At 41.1% G+C, this 18341-nt stretch overlaps 1 protein-coding gene across 1 annotated transcript; it reads right to left on the bottom strand.

The window, feature by feature from the left end:
• Nucleotides 1–631: 631 nt before the first annotated feature.
• On the bottom strand, nucleotides 632–17417 carry olfml2bb (olfactomedin-like 2Bb). Its single transcript, XM_038718896.1, has 9 exons — nucleotides 16798–17417; nucleotides 11133–11405; nucleotides 10887–10994; nucleotides 8857–9021; nucleotides 8516–8747; nucleotides 6638–7054; nucleotides 6348–6524; nucleotides 3941–4137; nucleotides 632–2648 (listed from the first exon to the last, which is right to left on the bottom strand). Exons 1-9 carry the CDS (start codon nucleotides 17056–17058, stop codon nucleotides 2259–2261), a joined length of 2220 nt encoding a protein of 739 aa, XP_038574824.1. The 5' UTR covers nucleotides 17059–17417; the 3' UTR covers nucleotides 632–2258.
• Between the last annotated feature and the right edge of the window lie 924 nt (nucleotides 17418–18341).

Below are 18341 nucleotides of genomic sequence, written 5' to 3' on the forward strand. Positions count from 1 at the left end.
TGGCTCATAAACTAGTCCATGAAGCAGAGCTAATAGCTCTCTATGTGCTCGCTGGCATTGAAAATGTATTATTGTCATAAATGTGTGAGTTATTTTCGTGCATTTCCATTCTGCTTTGAGGTGATATGAACTAATCTGATCTGAAAAGAACTGGGCTCTGTAGAACCAAAGCACACTAGAATAAAAGCAAACTCCCATTAAGTCTTATCAAACACCAGTCCACCATCTTAAATGAATCTTTATGAGATCACAAGTTGAAGTTCTGGTGTGTGTCCTGAGCATTCCCAGTTTGAGGTTCACCAGCATCTGGCTGGAGCTTATTTTCCATCCTGGGTTCCTTCCAGTGGAGCTGCTGCTTCCAGGAAAACTAAATCAATCCCAGAAATAATGTCCACAGCAGGCTGGACATGCACAGGACAGACCGAGGAGAAAAAGAAAGAAAGAAAAAGTTTGTTCATCTTCACCTTTTTTAAATTTTTTATTATAAATTAATGAAATAAAAAAGGCAAAACTGTAGAAAAGCAGTTGAAATAAACCTTGTCTCTTTGTTTTTTTTTTTTTTAAATCTAGTAAAGCTGTGTGGAGCATGTGATAGCCCGAAAAGGTAAAAGATAGAGTAAGTGTACCAGGGTTAAAGCTTCCATTCCTGTTCCCAACTGGACTTATGATAAACATCACTGGACAGGAGTGCAGCTAAATGTTTGACACACTAAACAGACATAAAGTAAAAAAAACATACAGTATAGACTTTGAGCATATAAGAAAATAGGTTGCTATTTCATTACATATGCAACACTTGAAGCATAAAATATCTTCGTCATTATCAGAATGAGTTATTACTCTCTGGAATTGAACATTGTATATTTGGACTGGGCAAATCCAGTTTTACCTGATTTTCAGCACCATTACAGTAGCTTATCGATCAGAGGTTTTGGAAAGTCTTAATAGGCAGATGTGATTTGATCATCACAACAACAGCTAAATGTGTTCAGGATTCTTCAGATATCTTCACTTTTAATCCTTAAACGCTGGATCCTACATATCCCAAAATACAACCAATAGCATCTTTCAATCCGACCCTCCCTGCCTGGTCAATGCCGAGGTCTTAGTAACTTAATTCCTCCATCTGAGCAAGTGAAGTTATAAAGTAAATTGTAGAATATTTGTAGTCTTAAATCCGACATAACCAGCTGAATAACCCCGATGACATCCTAACCATCATCGTCTTAGACTTTACAAACCTCCAGAGCAGAAGACCAGCTGATTTCACAAGCTGTATAGGCGCTAGTAAACTATGTAAACTCTGCAAAGTTTATTCCCCTAAATTAGACAAAGTGAGGTCTCGAAAACCTCAAATATACAAACTATATCAATCCTGTTTTACACAATAACTGAACTTATGAAAGGTCATGACAGAAACCACAACCTGATCTGTGTTTAGAGGCAGAACATTTCTAAGCATTGTGTTTCTTTATGTGAATTCCTTGCGTGTAAAGTGTGTACATGTGTGTGTGTGTGTACACCCTGAGTTTAGCTTCTGCCCGAGGTTTCAGCCTGCAAAAAGTTTTTCCTTGCCACAATTGCCAAGTGCTTGCTCATGCTGGGAATTGTTGCGTCTCTGTAAATAATATTACAAAGAGTACGGTCTGGACCTGCTCCATATGAAAAGCACAATGACACAACTTCTGTTATGAATTTGAGCAATATAAATAACTTCCCCAAATAATTTCCCCACAGACTCAACTTTTCTCTAAGAACGGAGGATGAATTATTATCATTTTTAGAACCATTTTTTTTATGGTTAAATTTGGGACAGTTGTGCACTCAATCATGTTCAATTCCTCAGTTTCTCCACTACATTGTCATTATGCAGTAGAACAGTTATACACAGTTTTTTTCTAAACTCAGAGGAACATTTCCATTAGGAGAAACAGTAAGACGTGTTTACATTTATTTACATGACCGTGGGGTTTTGTCCTTTTCCAAATGTGAACATATTTCGACTTGTTTTCTGACTTCTCTTGTGAGTTACGTGCTGCTCTTGCTGGTTAATACTAACTTTGGTGTGTGTGGCGAAGCAGCAGCTGAGGTCAATATAAAAACACATTCAGTTAGACTGATCCACAGTCATGTAGAAACAAAACAATGATCAAATATCTGTACAGTTATTATCTTATTTCCTTTCTCCTCAGCTTTGGTTTGACCTCTTGCCGGATATGCTAACCACAGTTTCTTCATCTGTGCGTCCATTCATGGCGCTAATAAGCAAAGATGACATCATACGTCATCTGATGTCCGTTGTCCCATGCGTAAAGTTTCTTGATTAGTGGGCAGTAAGCCAGCTGGGAGGTGTGCGCGTGCATGTTCGTGAACGCCAGGCTCGGCACGGTGTGCGTGAGCGTGTGCGTGTCAAAGGCGTATGTCACGTTAGCGAAGCGGCGCTCCATGCTGTCCACTGCATAAAGCACGCCGCAAACCAGGAAGCTGTTTCCATAGCGGCCACGCCGAAGGCCTGTGCGGAAGCTCCTTATTGGCTGCAGGTCTCGGGGGTGGACGTGGATGAGCAGGATTACTTCCTGGTGGAAGCCCTCTGTGTCCACAGCCGGGTAGAGCAGCCAGAGGCCGGACTCGTCAACAGCAAACTCCACCTGGAAAATTAAACGTACTGTAACTTACTGAGGATCAAATACCTTAAGTTTGGATTACCTTCATGCCTTAAAGGCCCAGTGTGGAATATTTAGGAGGATTTCTACAGTAGCTCAAACAGACAAACTGCTTTACAGAGTTGCGTCACCACTTTAAATATGTACGAAGAACAGGAGAACAAGTAGTAAACATCTGGTTTATAAGAAGTAAGAAGAGAAATTTGGATAAATGGAGGGCCGAAAAGGGAGCGGTGAGTGAGTTGTTGGTTGCAATTTGCGTCCAATCACTACTACATGCAGGGAGTTGCATGTCGAAGGGAAGGCAGCTGATATTACTAAAGCAGCAATAAACATCACAATCTGTTTCTATGATGACAAACAGCCCAGTGTCCGTGTTACACCAGTGAATAACAGTGACAGCTTTTAAATCAGTCTCTCTCTGCTCACCAACTCACTGCACCTTAGAGTTAAACACAGCATGCATCTGTCTTTTCTGCGTTTTCACTGCAGCTGCAAGATCGCAATGTATTTATTATTTTATTAATAAACAGTGGGAGAAATCTTATTTTTAAACATTGCAATCAATCCACAGTTCACCTGTTCAGTTCACCAAAACATCCCCCCCCTCTGTTTTATACATAAATCGCACCCTGACTATTGATACTTCTTCTTCTTCTCCTTTTCTTTGTACCTCTTTATGTATTTATTATTATAATTTAACGTAGTTACAAAACACACTCTGTTAAGCAGGTGTCCGTTTGGGCTACTGGAGAAACATGGCGACGTCCATGTAAGAGGACCCGCGGTGTATATTGATAGAAATGACTCATTCTAAGGTAATAAAAACATAGCGGTTCATTATATACACCACTAAAAAACATAGTTATGGATTTTGCATTTCTGTCAATAGATCCTCCTAAATATTACACACTGGATCTTTAAGTGAACAAACCCCCAGCTGAAACTCTTAACGCAGAATCATGAGAGTGATCTTCTCATCTCACGCTCTGAAACAAAGTGAATGTATTTACCACAATTCCTTTGAATAACATTCACTTTTATTGGTAACGTAACTAGTAAAAATGCAGACATTTGTCAGTTTGAAATGTGAAAACATCTTCAGCAGTTGTTTCACCTCCTCACTATTTGCCCTTTTGAACTCTTGAGTGATTTGTAGTGTTTTTGTTCCCCTCACTGACCTTTTCTGACCCGTTAAAGCGTCCTGAGTGTCTGTTACACTAGTATACATCATCGTGCGTGTTTCTCGTACAGTTAAGTGATACCGTGGGTCTTACTTCAGTTTGCGTCCTGTGAGCTTGCTCCTCCAGTATAGCATCATGCAGTGTGGTCCAGGCTGCTACATATCTGTGTCTCAGATCGTATCTGATGACGTCCCTGCTGAAGGCCCGGTTGTAGTAGAAAGCTCCATTAAACACGACGTGGCCTGTTCCAGTGAAACTGTAGGGCAGCTTGTAGGAATTACTTGCCTGACCTGAGCAGGAACAGCACACAGAAAGCAAACATACAGCTGGTCAGGCTCACGACCCACAACCATAAACCTTTAGTGTAACTATGACTATTTTACTAGTTCTCCGCACAAATAAACAGTACAACTGTAACTTCAATGGATGCTAATATTTTAAGCTTCCTAAAGGCATTTCTACTCTCTAACCTCTGTGTATGTGCTGGTAATGCTCAAAACATACTGCCCCCCTCAACTACCCAGTATATGTTTGGTCAACACATTCTCACTCCCGCCTCCTCATATATTGACGCTTGGTCAAGGCCCTTTGGCGTCGCTTGTTAACGACCTGGTTACCCCCTTTAGCGTCATTTTTAGGCAGTTAAGGCTTTTAAGACGGTCAAGTTAGCAACTGTCAGTCCCACATCCGTACCACCTGCCACATCCGTTCTGCACATGTGCAAAAGTGGTTCTGTCAGTCATAGGGATCCATAGGCAGGGATCCGGCAGGCAGCACGGATTTGGTACCTACAGCAACAACAAATGTGGACTTTCAAAATAAAATGCTAGCATTTCGAAACATCGCCATATTGAAAAAAAAAGTTGTGAAACGTTGCAATTTGGTTAGGTTTAGGCAACAAAACTACTTGGCTATGGTTAGGAAAAGATCATGGTTTAGGTTAAAATAACTACGTAGGTCAGTTAACACGTAAGTTAATTTACGTCACTTGCGTAACTTACGCAATTTACATAACTCGTGTAACTTAAATAAAAAATATTTAATGTTGACTTTTTGTTTTGCAAGGGACACAAACCCCAGTCTCCTGGTTCAAAGTCGGGGTTCTGGCCCTCCATCCACCCCGATCACATCCTTACTCAGTCTTTTCTGTTAAATACCATATACCTACCTTTACCGTCAAAAACTGGCTTCCACCAATGCGTTGAACTATGATGGTAAAAGGATCCCCAGTACGTTACAAACTGACGCAGATGACCATGCGTCCATATGTGACGAGGGGAGTGAGAACGGGTTGGTTTGGTAACCGATTTATTTAATTGTAAAAATAACAAATAACTAGTGAACACTGGTGCAGCGGTGAAAGGTGGATTCACACGTAAGCTATCGTTGATTATCGATGCAACGTTGACAGTTTATCCGCTGATCACAAGCCTTGTCTCACTGTTTGTCGCTTCCAGAGAACAAACTTTTTTGTGGAGTATGACAAGTGAGAGCCTGAGTGATGGTGAAACACAGTTGCCATAGTAAAACTTAGCCTCTGAAGTTATCTAATGGGTGGTGAGCTTGAAGGACCAATCCTAATATTGTATATATGCTAAAAAGCTAAACAAAAAATCTGTTTTAAGATGATTCTAAAATTCAGTTTTTGGCTCATATACCTCTTGTATTAATCAAATTTGCTGTTTTATTTGTGTGAAAATATGTAGGAAAATAGTTAAGTTTCCTTTTTAATGGTGAATATCCATTTACCAGTGGGGTCTCATACAGACACTAGCGGACATCGGGAGCCCCGGGAGATTTTTGTGCTGTTTGCTTTATGACACCAGTGAGCGACCATTGGTTATCAATTTATAGGCCTATAGGAGTGCTTTTTGGACTTTTGCATTAGCCTACTTAGTCTCATTGTTGTAGTTCAAGTTCAGTGAACGTGTGTGTGTGTGTGTGAAGTTGATTGATGCTTCTAGCCTTGTACATTTGTATGTGCTACGATGGGTCAGTCTTCAAAATGAGTGGTCTGGTGGTTTGAGTGAACAGGGTGGCCTGAGATGGAGTCAAATTTCCAGCCTGAGTTATTATGCCCTGAGTCCGCCCCTGCATACAGACGTGCTCAATTGATGCCAAACACCTGCATGAATTGTTGATGGTGCACATATTTATGAAGCTGATACAAACAAACATTGGCTGATTTGGGGCTTAATATGTGCAACATCAGGATCAACCACAAACTGAACTGACTGAAAAAGTAGTTCAACAATTCAAGCGTCTGAAACTTGTGTTGAGAAGATCAATAGGTTTGTGAGGGGTGGGCCTGTCTCAGGACCTCTAAGTGACTAAAGGTGAGCAATGTCCAGTCTTTCTGTCAGCTGTTTAGTCATGTAGAACGTCACCAGCTGCTAAAAAGATGCTTTAAACTTTTCAAAATGACTTAATGTTTTGGCATAGTTGGAAATAGATTATTATCTTATATTTCCCTTCTACACACAAGAAAAACCTCCTATACCTGATTTGAAGGTGTCCATGTCTCGGAACTCTAGAAGGTCGCTGCCGTAATGACCGCTGGTGAGGTAGATGACACTGCCGTGGCCGCGAGCGTCTCTCATCCAGGCCCCGTCACTAAGGCCGTAAGAGTTATGCTGGACCGGTTCAGAGATGCTGGCCACTGTGTCCTTACAGACCGCTGCGAGAACACACACAAAAAGTGACACTGAAGATCAAGATACTATGACGTGTATACCACAAAACATTTATACATTCAGACTACCGGAAACACTGTACTTTATGCATATTTACCAGGCTTTGTTGTGGTCTTTGGCTGGTCAGCTGGGCTCTCCGTCCAGCTGAGTCGACTCTTGGGTCCTGGCTGAGACTCTACCGTGGGAGACGCATCAATGGGTGGACCCACATTGGTATCTGGAGGTGAGGTGGTGTGTATAGCGAGTGTAGTTTGTTGGGAAGTAGTTGTCAGTTTGGCTGTCGTTGGTTTTGGAGCTGTTGGTGGTACGTTAGTAGTTAATTCAGGTGTTGGTTTGAAGGAGGTGGGAGTGGGTTTGTTTGTAGTTGTGGTTTTTTGCGTGGTAGTCGGGGTGATCCGTCTTGTTGATTCGTCCTGAAAGTCTAGTCCTGTTGTAACAGCGGTTGAAGGTCCTGAACTCCTGGTAGGTCGTAGCTGGTCAGAGATCAGTAAGTCCACTGAAGCACTTGCAGTTTCTGTGAAAAAATGAAAATGAGAGATAGAAGAACAGAGGACAGTTTAGACAGTTTTATCTGGCTGCTAGAGCTGTCGATTTGCACAGAGCACTATTAAAGTTTGTTTTAAATTATGTGATAGTCATATCCTTTTTCAGGTACAATTATTACTTGTAGTGAACAAGGGTTAGCAAAATTTCCTATCCAGAAGATCCTATAGTTGAATCAGATTGCCAAGACATGATACTAACTTCTCATCTCAATTCTACAAAGTATTTTAGTGACTTTGAGTTCATCCGCCACTTTATGGTTTTGATTCCGTCTCACCACTCTCAGGCCCCAGTTACAGAAGATTTGGCGAAAGAATAAAGTAATGTAGACGAAGAATAAGATTAGATTTTATTTTGCATGGACCAAAACTGAGCTGGTAATGTTACTGAATGTAACACAGGAGTTGAAAGAGACTGTGGAGGCGAAAACAGACTGGGAGTCGTCGCAAAGTAAACGGCGACATGCACAGTGTAGGCAGATAAGTGTTATTTGCAAGGTACAAAATATTTTAATAAAAATACCAAATCAAAAACTCTGTCAGCAGCATCGTGTTTCTGCTTTGCATGACTTATGAGACCTGATCAGAGAGCCAAACATGAGCTTCTGCGTCATCGTGCTCCGTTTTTTCACCAAGCAGCAGACACACAAAGTTAGCAGCTGGAGGTTAGACTATTTTTATATTAGATTTCAGATGTAACTATAAATCACAGAGGATTTTTAAACAATTTACCTTTTTACCCCACCAGAAAGTCGTAAAATTGTAATCAGAAGTAATCTTGATGGTCAACATGTTCGGCAACTGGCACAAACCTACAGCAAAATCTGATCAATCAAGTAACGTGTGCTAAGCCAGAGACGTTTTATAGAGGAGACACGCCACTCAATCACATCCTCAGTACAACTCTATGGGGAAAGCCCGTAACGGCAAAAATGGCGGTTAAACCGCCCCTCCCGCTAGAAAGCCAATCGTCTGCTTTTAACAGCCAAAGCGGGAATCATGTGGTTCCACTGACGTAAGGGTCTGTTTTACTTCTACTGAGTATGCGTGAAAGTTGTGATGCGTGCGTAGTAGAAGTATAACCAGTCGGGAAAAACGCTTTTTAAGCCTTATTTTGGGGCAAAGTAGTCAAACTTTATCAGTTTTTATCAGATTTTACTGCTGATTCTATTCATGTAGTTTTTATGTCCCGGTGACCTGTGAAAGTGCAGCTCTGGCTGCCTCCCCATTCATTCAGATAGGAGCCTGGTCTTGTTAGTTTGAAATAGCTGCCCGGAGGCGTTGCCAAGGTGGCTGCCGAGTGGCACGACTTGCCTATAAGGACTTTGGTTAAGCTTAAAAAAAAAGAGAACCTTGGGCAAACTTCAGGTGGTCATCAAGTTGTGATGTGACATAAAAGCAACATATCAGTCAAAAGGTTACGTTAGACTTACTAGTTATCCCTTTCTCCTCCTCCTCCTCCTCCTCCTCCTCCTCTTTGTAGCTCTCTTCCTCCGCCTTGTAATAGGTCACACCCTTGACGACCATGCTGTTCTTATCTCTGATTGGCTGCTTTGGCTCTGTCTTGCTTTTCATTGGCTTTTGAGTGCTTGTCTTATTCCTGGTTTGGTGTTGTTCCAGACCATCTTGCTGTTGGTTCTTCTTCAGCTGACCTTCATAAGTCTTCTGCGACAGAACAAACACATTTCTGTCTAATTTGTGAAGAATATGGGATAACAATGTTTTTTTGGAAATCAGATAAGACGTGGGAGTCTGTGATTGCTTCAGTTACTACCTTATTGTTGGCGTAAGCAGCTGCTCCACTTTTCTGTCCTGCACGCGCCAAATCTGTAACTTTCTTTTTTTTTTCCTGGGTCTTCTTCTCTTTCTCCTTTTCTTTTGCTTTGTCCTTCACACGTTCTTTCTCTTTAGCTCTCTCAGTAAGATTACGGGCAAAGGCCTGAAATGCACAGACAGGATGAGCAGAACATAAACAGGATTCACCACGGCATACTCAGAAACTACTTAAAGAATATACAGTCTGGTGACAAATGAAAATAAAAACCTGAATAAATTAAAGGAGAAATACTGACAGGCTTGTTGCCACACTTTGTACAGTGCTGCAAAAAAAACATGCCACATAATTGATGCTAACATGCCCATGCTATCTTTCTGCACAATCGCTTAGTATCCCTTCAAGACGTCTTGTGATTTAAAATTAAGATAAATTAAACCACATTCACTGACAGATATGAAAAGAAAAGTTGCTTACAATGATAATTACACTACTGGAGCCTGGTCTTTATAGTTAGCCTGTGATATGTGCAGTTATTTCCCTTTTGAGGAGCAGCATGTACACTTAGGGATCACCAAAAACTCAAGGCACCTCTGCATTGTTTGTAAAAACGACCCCTGCTGACTGGAACCATACTAATTATGGTGATAAGAATGCCTTCTTGACCTGACAATGAAAATGACAATTATCTCTGCATGTACCACCCTGAGGCATTCTTTATGCCTTTATGTGAGTTTGGAGTTAGATTCCCTCCATGCAACATATTACAATGCACAATATTAATGATATTATGATAATAATAATTTACTCCTGCATACTTCTGTGTGCTCTAGTATGTGTTTATTATTGTGTTATGCGTAAGAACATCGTGAGCAATGACCAATCTGGAGTCAAACTGTGCACACATAACTGGCAAATAAAGGTGATTCTGAATCTGTAAAACAAAATGTGATATTGGGATATTGATTTTGATATCCTTAAACATAAGTAAAAACACATGTTGATGGGCCATGTTTCTGACACGTTTGTCCTTCGACCTCCGTTGTTTAGTAGCCTTCTTGAGCCAGTCATCTTCTTACTTTTCTGTCCTTTCTTTTCTTTCGCTCCTCTGACTTGCTTTTCTTTTCTTTTCTCTCTTCCTCTTCACTCACACGGTGTTGAAATATGCACGCATGTCACGTGGTACGCTCCATAGGGTATGTTTGTGTAGTGGACCCATGTGCTCACACTTTAGCCACGTTTCCACCAAAAGCACCCGGGACTTTAAAGTCCCCGGATCTCTTTTCAAGGAACTAAAAGGTTAAAAGGTTCCTTCAGCCCATTGTGTGATAAAAACAACAACTCTGGACCCAGTATTTAGCGTAACTCCATCAGCTGTTCGATGTAAACACACCGCTGCACGCTGGCTGCTGTTTCCGAGCAATACATTTAATGCAGACGTTCGATCTCAGGCGGACATCGGCGAGAGTTGTGTGGCTCTCTGACTGCTGATTGTGATTTATTGGTTTGCAAACAACGGTGAAAAAGAGAGGAGCAGTCGCAAAACGCAAAACAGCCGACATGCTCGACTTGCCCATTCAGAAATTCACTGCAAGGCAAGCCCCAAAGCAACACAGTACTTTCGGAAAGTACTACCCCCCAAGCAGGGACTTTTTTGGGGGGTAAAATAAAGACCCTACAACTACATTTAGACCCCGATCCCTCCGGTGGAAACGCAGTGAGTTCTTCCAAAGGGACCTAGTTCCCGGGGGAAAAGTTCCTCTGGTCGAAACGCGGCTTTACATGAGACAGGGCCAATGAAACTATTCAATTCAAGGGGGGTAGGTGGGAGCAACCCCCTATATAATGATTAAACATCATCATTACATAAAACACAACTAAGACACACAGTCAACGGACGCATCTCTTTAAAAAATAACAGAATATTATATAGTTTCTGTGATGTTTTCGATGACATACTGTGTGGGTAAAAACACAGAGTCAGACTAAAATGTAAAGCAATTTAGTGTCCTGTGTGTGTGTGTGCTGACCTTCTCCATGTTGTCCACCCTGCTCAGCAGCTTGGTGGTGACAGAGTGAAGCTTTAACAAGTCCATACCATACAAGGAGCCCTCCAGCAAGTCGATGATAGTTGCCAGCTAAACAGGGAAAATCACAGATATATAAGTGACACAGAGAGATGAAAAAAGCAACATCTTTACCTGAAGTTCAAACTCTAGAAGAAATACTTTGTCCTCAATAGCCAATAGAAAGACAGATGTATGTGTGTGTTTTACCTTAATGTCATCTTTGCTGGCATCCTGTAATTTTTTGAACCTGTACTCTCCCTCACAGGGGTTGACGGCTGAAGGCGGAGCCATACACACACATTTCTTGCAGTCTGTCCCTTTGGCGACCGTCTCCACAGTGTAAAAATTCTCGGATGCTGATGCCGGGTCGCCGTCGTGGATACGGCTGCAGTCAGAGCGTTTGATTGGTCGAACGATACAGCGACACACACAGTCGGACCCTGACGACAGAGTCTTTACTTTGTCGTAATCGCCCAGCAACTGAAATAGAGGGGGAAAGTTGACAGTAAGAATTTTAGTTTTTGCCTTATCAAAATAATAGCCTAAATGAAGTGTTCTCTGGTATCAATACCAAATAAACTATTTTTAAACAAACTACTTCTTCCTTTAAGACCGGCTGCAACGTCTGCATACGTTTCCCTTTAAGACTGGCTGCGATGTGTTCGTGCCGGATGTGACACAATGCGTATTTAAGTAGACGCCTACATTTTCAAGACACATAACTGACTAAATGCATCCTGTTCCACTGATATACCAGTGGGGAGACGAAATGCATTATGGGATTTGTACAGAGATGGGGACTTGAGCTCCTCTCCTGTGGAACCAGGTTCCAGTTTGGGTTCAGGAGGCAGACACCATCTCCACATTTAAGAGTAGGCTTAAGACTTTCCTCTTTGATAAAGCTTATAGTTAGGGCTGGCTCAGGTGAGTCCTGAACCATCCCTTAGTTATGCTGCTATAGGCCTAGACTGCCGGGGGATTTCCCATGATGCACTGAGCTCCTCTCTCCTCTACTTTCTCTCCCTCTGTATGCAACCTTATCCCATTATTGCATGTTACTAACACAACTTCTCCCCTTTCTGGTAGTCTTGTGCTTTCTCGTCCCTCTCCTCTCTCCTCCTATCACTTCCTGCAGGTTTTCTGGCTCTGGAGCTGTAGAGTCTGGATCTGTGGTTGCAGGTCACCTGCTGCCCCCGTGTTCCTGCTCGACACCCTCTGCTGCAACAACTATTGTTGCTAGTCTTATTGTTATTATTGTTATTATAATCATTAACATTACGATTGTTACCATTAACACTATTATAAATATCTGTACCATTTTTCATTTAGTCTATAGCAACATCACCTTTACTGTCTGTACCTCTGTGTGTATATTGTGTAGGCTGCCTCTCTCTCTCTCTCTCCTTACATCCCTCTTTTTCTCCCCTCTCTCCCTCACCCCCTCCCCCTCCCTCTCTCTCTCTCTCTCTCTCTCTCTCCCTCTCTCCCTGTATCCCTCTCTCACCCCAACCGGCCGAGGCAGATGGCCGCCCACCCTGAGTCATGGTTCTGCTCGAGGTTTCTGCCTCTTAAAAGGAAGTTTTTCCTTGCCTCTGTTGCCTAGTTCTTGCTCTTGGTGGGAACTGTTGGGCTTCTGTAAATAACATCATAGAGTACGGTCTAGACCTGCTCTTTTATGAAAAGCGCTGTGAGATAACTGTTGTTGTGATTTGGCGATATATAAATAAAACTGAATTGAATTGAGTTTGAAACTTGGACTCAAGTCCGACTTAAGTTGCACCCACAGTAACATTAGACTCAACTTTAGACTTGCCCTCGAAAGACTTGAGACTCGACTCGGACTTGAGACTTGACTTGGACTCTAGCTCAAAGACTTGAGGCGACATTTATGTCGATTTCAGTAGTTATGAGGACAAAAACAACAACGAATTGGAAGATTTGGACCCAGATTCTGATGTGACTGCTACCCAAGAGTATATAGGTGAGAGACTTGTTTGAGGAGGAAGAGGACTTTGTTTACTGATTAAAAAAATGTGAATGAACAAACTCATATGTTAGACTAGTGATAAATAAAGGTTTGGGTTTTTCAGAAAACCCAGAAAAAGGTTTTAGGAGGTTGTTTTCCAACAATAACTCAGATTTTAGAATGCTTTTGTAGAGGGCACCATAGGTCTTAATGGGTTAATATGAATGTCTGTTTGATACTTGAATGAAAACCAAAGAAAGAGTTGCAGCACGTGTGATGAGTTGCAGCTGCTGCAGAAGTGGTGAGCTGCCTGGGAAGAAGGTGCAGCTACAGGCGTTTACAAACAGGCACTTTTAGGTTTGGAGCACTTACAGATTGAAGGACATTACATAACAAACCACCAGAAGGATACAAAGTGTTGCCTTGGTGCACAAACACACACACAGGTCTGGGTCTGATTTTCCACGTCATTTAAGCTGAGCGGACTAACTGTGGGGTTTGGGTCGTGTTTAAAGGAAAAATAAAATATAGACCTACCGTGTCCAATACAATCACTAAGTCTGAGGTTCATAATGGAAATAAGAACTTGAGGATTTACAGTTAAAAAGCAACACGTGTCCAAAAAGGGTTCTCATGTGGTTTAACTTGTTGAAGTGGATGAAAATTTTTCCTGAGTTCACCAAGTAACCACTGAGATGTGATCTGACACGCCCTGCAGCCACAGCCTGTTCACGCTGCATCCACATGGCAAGAGATACAGAAGTACCCGCTGTCCAGTGGGGGGAAAGTAACTAAGTACATTTACTCGTAAATAACATCAGAGTATGGTAAAGACCTGCTCTTTTATGAAAAGTGCTATTAGATAACTTTTTTTGTGATTTGGCGCTATATGAATAAAATTTAATTGAATTTAAGTACAAATTTGAGGTACCTGTATTTTACTTGTATACTTCTACTCCACATCTCAGAGGGAGATATGTTACTTTTTACTTCACTAAATTTATCTGACAGCTTAAGTTACTTTACAAATAAAGATTTTTATGCACATACCTTAAGAAGAGTTTAAAAAACATGTTGTTTTGTTATAAATTAAACCAAACAGTCAAAAGTACTCAAATTAATTGGCAACAACTTTAATTGTCATGTAAAAACATTTGATGTTTCCAGTTGGCTGCTTTTCTTGTTAATTTTTTTTTAGTGTCAATAATGTTGAGGTTTGTACTGCTGGTCGGACAAAACAAAGCAGAGTGAAGGGGACACTTTGGGACTTGGATTATTGTGACGGCATTTCTTTCTATTTTCAGAATATATATATGTATTTTTACAGACAATCGATTAGTTGCAAAAATAATCAGCAGATGAATTCCCTTTATGAGAGAAACGGCTGAACAAAGACCTGATTAACCTTTTAACTCCCACTGTTGGGCTGGATGCTAGTAGAACATTCACAGACTACTACTACTACATATATACTAAGAAAAAAAACCCAGCAGGCTCCAGAGCAGCTCCTTTCTTCAGTATAGGAGCCATTTATGTTTATTATTGGCATGTCGTATTACATTTTTTTAGATACATTTTGCATTAGTATTCTAGACACTGGGTGGCAGTCATTAGATGCACAGGGTTGTATACAAGGGGCATAGGTGACAGGAAGTGGTGTAGGGAGGGCACGCATTTCTCACCAGACCACAGAACATGCTATAACTAGAAACAATAGAATTGGAAACCAACGGGTATGTTCATCTGTTTGTACAACTATTCTCAACTGCATTTATGACTGGAAAATCTGCTGTGTCTGCGTAAAACTTCACTCCTGCCTGTGTATCAAGGCAAAGGCAGAAGGAAATCAATGCTAGAGGTAAAGCTTGAAGAAAAAATGCCATTAAACTATTTTTAATCAATCCCTGTCACTCCATCAAAATAGTTTGTTATGTTATGCTTGGTGTTGTTTGAGTGTGTGTGTGGCATGAAGGGACAACAAACTTCAATTTCGTTAAACAACTTGTGTTGTAAAATGACCATTAGCCTGAATGAACCCTTGAAGACTGTCGACAAATGAGATTAGATGAGGTCTCATCGAGAGAGGAAATGAAACTGGAAGTTAATATATTTTTCATTCCCATCATTATCAGGATGATCAGTTTTGTGGCCCCGACAGAACTTCTCTTCACCTCCATCAACATTTAGAACTGATTCCCGTCCTCCACTCAAGAGCGTCACTTTGTGTTGAAAAGTTGGGGACACAGGGGCTCAAATTAGGGGTGTGACGTACAGTGAAACAACTTCTTCCTGAGAATAAGATGAGAAGATATTTTAACACTATTTCGAATAAATATTAAATGCTGGAATATGAGTGGGGGAGTGTAGGGGTCCTCCCCCAGAAGATTTTGAGCATTAAACACTTAATTTCCTGCATTCTGGAGAAATGTCTTTATAAAAAGGGAAACAAAATTCATATGGAAAGTAACAAATTCAGTATAAAAATATAAAACAATATTATGCAGTAATCAGTGGCTTAGCTTAATTTACTTTTTATGAACAATGCACATTTGTTTCTTCTATGTTTAAATTGCAATGCATGTTTTGCTAGTGTGCATATAAACCTTTCTTAAAGCATTTCTGTTTGTTATTTAACTTTTTATTGTTGCTATTTTTCACAAACGTTTTCACAAATTCTTTCAAAAAGGGGGTGTGGGCATGTCCACAGTGCAAATGACACCTCTGCATCTGCTAAACTGGGGAAGATCATGTGAATAACACATTTTTAAACGAGTTTCTGTGGCTATGCAGTTTGGCCATGAAGGAAATGTATAAGCGTGGTTCAAAAGAGGAAAAATAGCAGTTCAGGGGGTCTTTCTTACATGTAATTGTAAATGGTACAATATATTTCCAATACTCATGCTTTATATTCAAGTATGATTTCTGACACCCCTTAAATGGACCGTACCATTCTTGTCTGCCCACATCACTCCCAGCAGAGCTGCTCCAGTCCAGTCCACCACACGCTGGTGGAGACACTGTGAGTTAATGTCAGTACTTAGTTAATACACATAATTTCCTACCTTTAGAGTTTAGTAATCAGCATTTGTTTTACTTTAAATGAGCCATCTGATGTGAGCTAGCTGATAGCTCACCCTGTTATTCCATTACCACTATATCATTTCATATTTTATTGTAATTGTTTGCAAACACTGGTGCTTAGGCATGAGCAGTGAAGTTGAGTTATTGTAGATACACATTTTGACATCAATATGGAGTTTATAATTTCATTTTAAGTATTTTGTGAGTCTTTCTACAGTAAGCATAACATTTGTTTTCACTGTGGAATTCAGGAGTTTTACCAGGCTAGGTAAATGTTAAAGTCCAGGTCAGTTTTATTTATAGCTATAGCGCCAATTCATAACAAACTGCAAAATTCCCAATTCCCCAACAATGTTTGACAACTGAACGCAGATTGCATTTCATTCACAGTCAACATCAGCAAGAGGAAAGGAGATATTTGCAAAAAAAACAAACTTGAAATGATAATAATTAGGAATTAGATATAATAATGCAGCCTGTATTTGATGATATTGTCTTTGGTTCTGGTTCAGCATTGTGTGGGTCTGTTTTGAGAGGTCATGAAGGTCTGCTGTTGTGTGTCTGACCTGCTGGCAGTTTTGCTGTAGAACAGTGACCCCTGACTACAAAGGTTGTCCTGTGATTGGCTAAGGGGCTCCTGGTGTAATGGATTTGATTCATCATCATCTACAGGCTGCACACATTAGTTAAATAAGCAAGGATATTATAAGCCTTGTAAGTAACGTTAGTTTACTGAAGCACACAGCGCTGTAGGCCTACTGGGTTTTCTTTTTGACCTGGAAAAAAAGTTTCCACCCTGTGTATAAGGGCGCACAAGTTACCGACCTGGCTAATGATGTTCTCTTGGTTGTCCAGCTCTTCTTCCAGAGGCTTGGCGGTGGGCTGCTGAACTCTCCTCTCCGCACCCACTGCAGCAGCGTCTCTCTGCGGGGACTGCTGCTCCCCGCCTCGCAGACTGTCCTCCAGTACAGCCGCGGAGGGAGCGTCTTTCTCCGGCGCCCCAGCAGGGTCGACAGCATCTTGTCCCGCGAAGGCTCCGCGCTTGTGTGCGCGTCCAGAGCATGAAGACCACTTACAGCACAGCATAAAAGCAGCAGTGAGAATCTGCGCCACATGTCTGCAGGGAGCCGGCAGACAATGACCAGCACTCTGAAGAAACTATAGTCTCACGTAATTATCAGGTCCGGTGTCAACGCGCTGAGCGAACCTCCTTCCAAACGCATTAAAAACAACTGAGCGCTGTTTTGTTCAAGTTTCAGCCCGATAAAAAAAGCTTGACGCAGTCAATTAAACTTTAATTACCTATGTTGGATAAGTTTAGTCAATCAAAGAAGTAATTTTCTAGTAGGCTGTAAAATAACGGAGAGAAAAGAGGTCTATTTTCGGTTCCATGCGACGTGTCGCCGGTGAGCTGGGTGGCACCGACAAACCTCCACACCGGCCCCGGTCCAAACCAGGACTGGCTGCGAGAGAGAGAGTCAACAATCCCGAAACATAACCTACCCCACGTGATTCTTAATGTAACCCACCCCTGAAAGAAGAGAGACCCCTTCATTTATTATTTTTATATGGCAAAAACTAAAATCCTTAGTGTAAATCTTAAAACAGTGGTTCTCAAAGTGGGGTCCGGGGCCCCACGGGGCCATTGAAGAGGTTCCAGGGGGTCCCCAGCAAAAAGAATAATATATTTTTTTTCATAATAATAAGTGACCAAACGTCTGAACATATAAAAGCCTAAATCCCATCAGATGGAAGAACCTGGAACAAAATCTTGTTAAATGAGGGTCAGCGGTGTAATGTGTGTCAGTTTAGGAGTCTTTCATGTGAAAAGAAAGAACTACTTTAAAAAAATACTTTAGCAAACAAAGGAAATGGAGAAGTGCATGGACTTTAATCATTAGCTTTGATTCACCTATTCATTTTAAATCCAGCAAAAAGTGTTGTTAAAGTTGAAAAACATCTTAAGAGATTCTTACTCATTTTTCAGGCGTTCGCCCAGATTATGGGGGTAAAGGAACTGTAACATACTATTTAGCTTCTGAAGGGGTTTTAAAAGCTTTTTTTGTTTGGATTGGAAGATCAGGCCCTATATCGGCCTACTGTATGTAGTAGAGAGTGGGGTAAGTTGTCACACTGTTCTTTACTCTCTATCTCAGAAATTGAGCCACTTTGTGTGACTTATTGTTCTACGGTCAACTTCCTGTGGTCAAGGTCACATCAATAACATGTATATTGATATTTTTAGCTGAAATGCTACGTTGAGCTAACCTTGAGATTTAGCCAAAACACAAAAGGACTGTCACATGTGACAACCTAAAAACCGTAAAAACAGACGCAAAGAACATGCTCAAAAACTTTGTTATATTAAG

The sequence above is a fragment of the Micropterus salmoides genome, unplaced genomic scaffold (genome assembly GCF_014851395.1).
Source record: "Micropterus salmoides isolate LMB-PRFRI ecotype aquatic unplaced genomic scaffold, ASM1485139v1 Ms_hic_scaffold_14, whole genome shotgun sequence".
Lineage (NCBI taxonomy): Eukaryota > Metazoa > Chordata > Actinopteri > Centrarchiformes > Centrarchidae > Micropterus > Micropterus salmoides.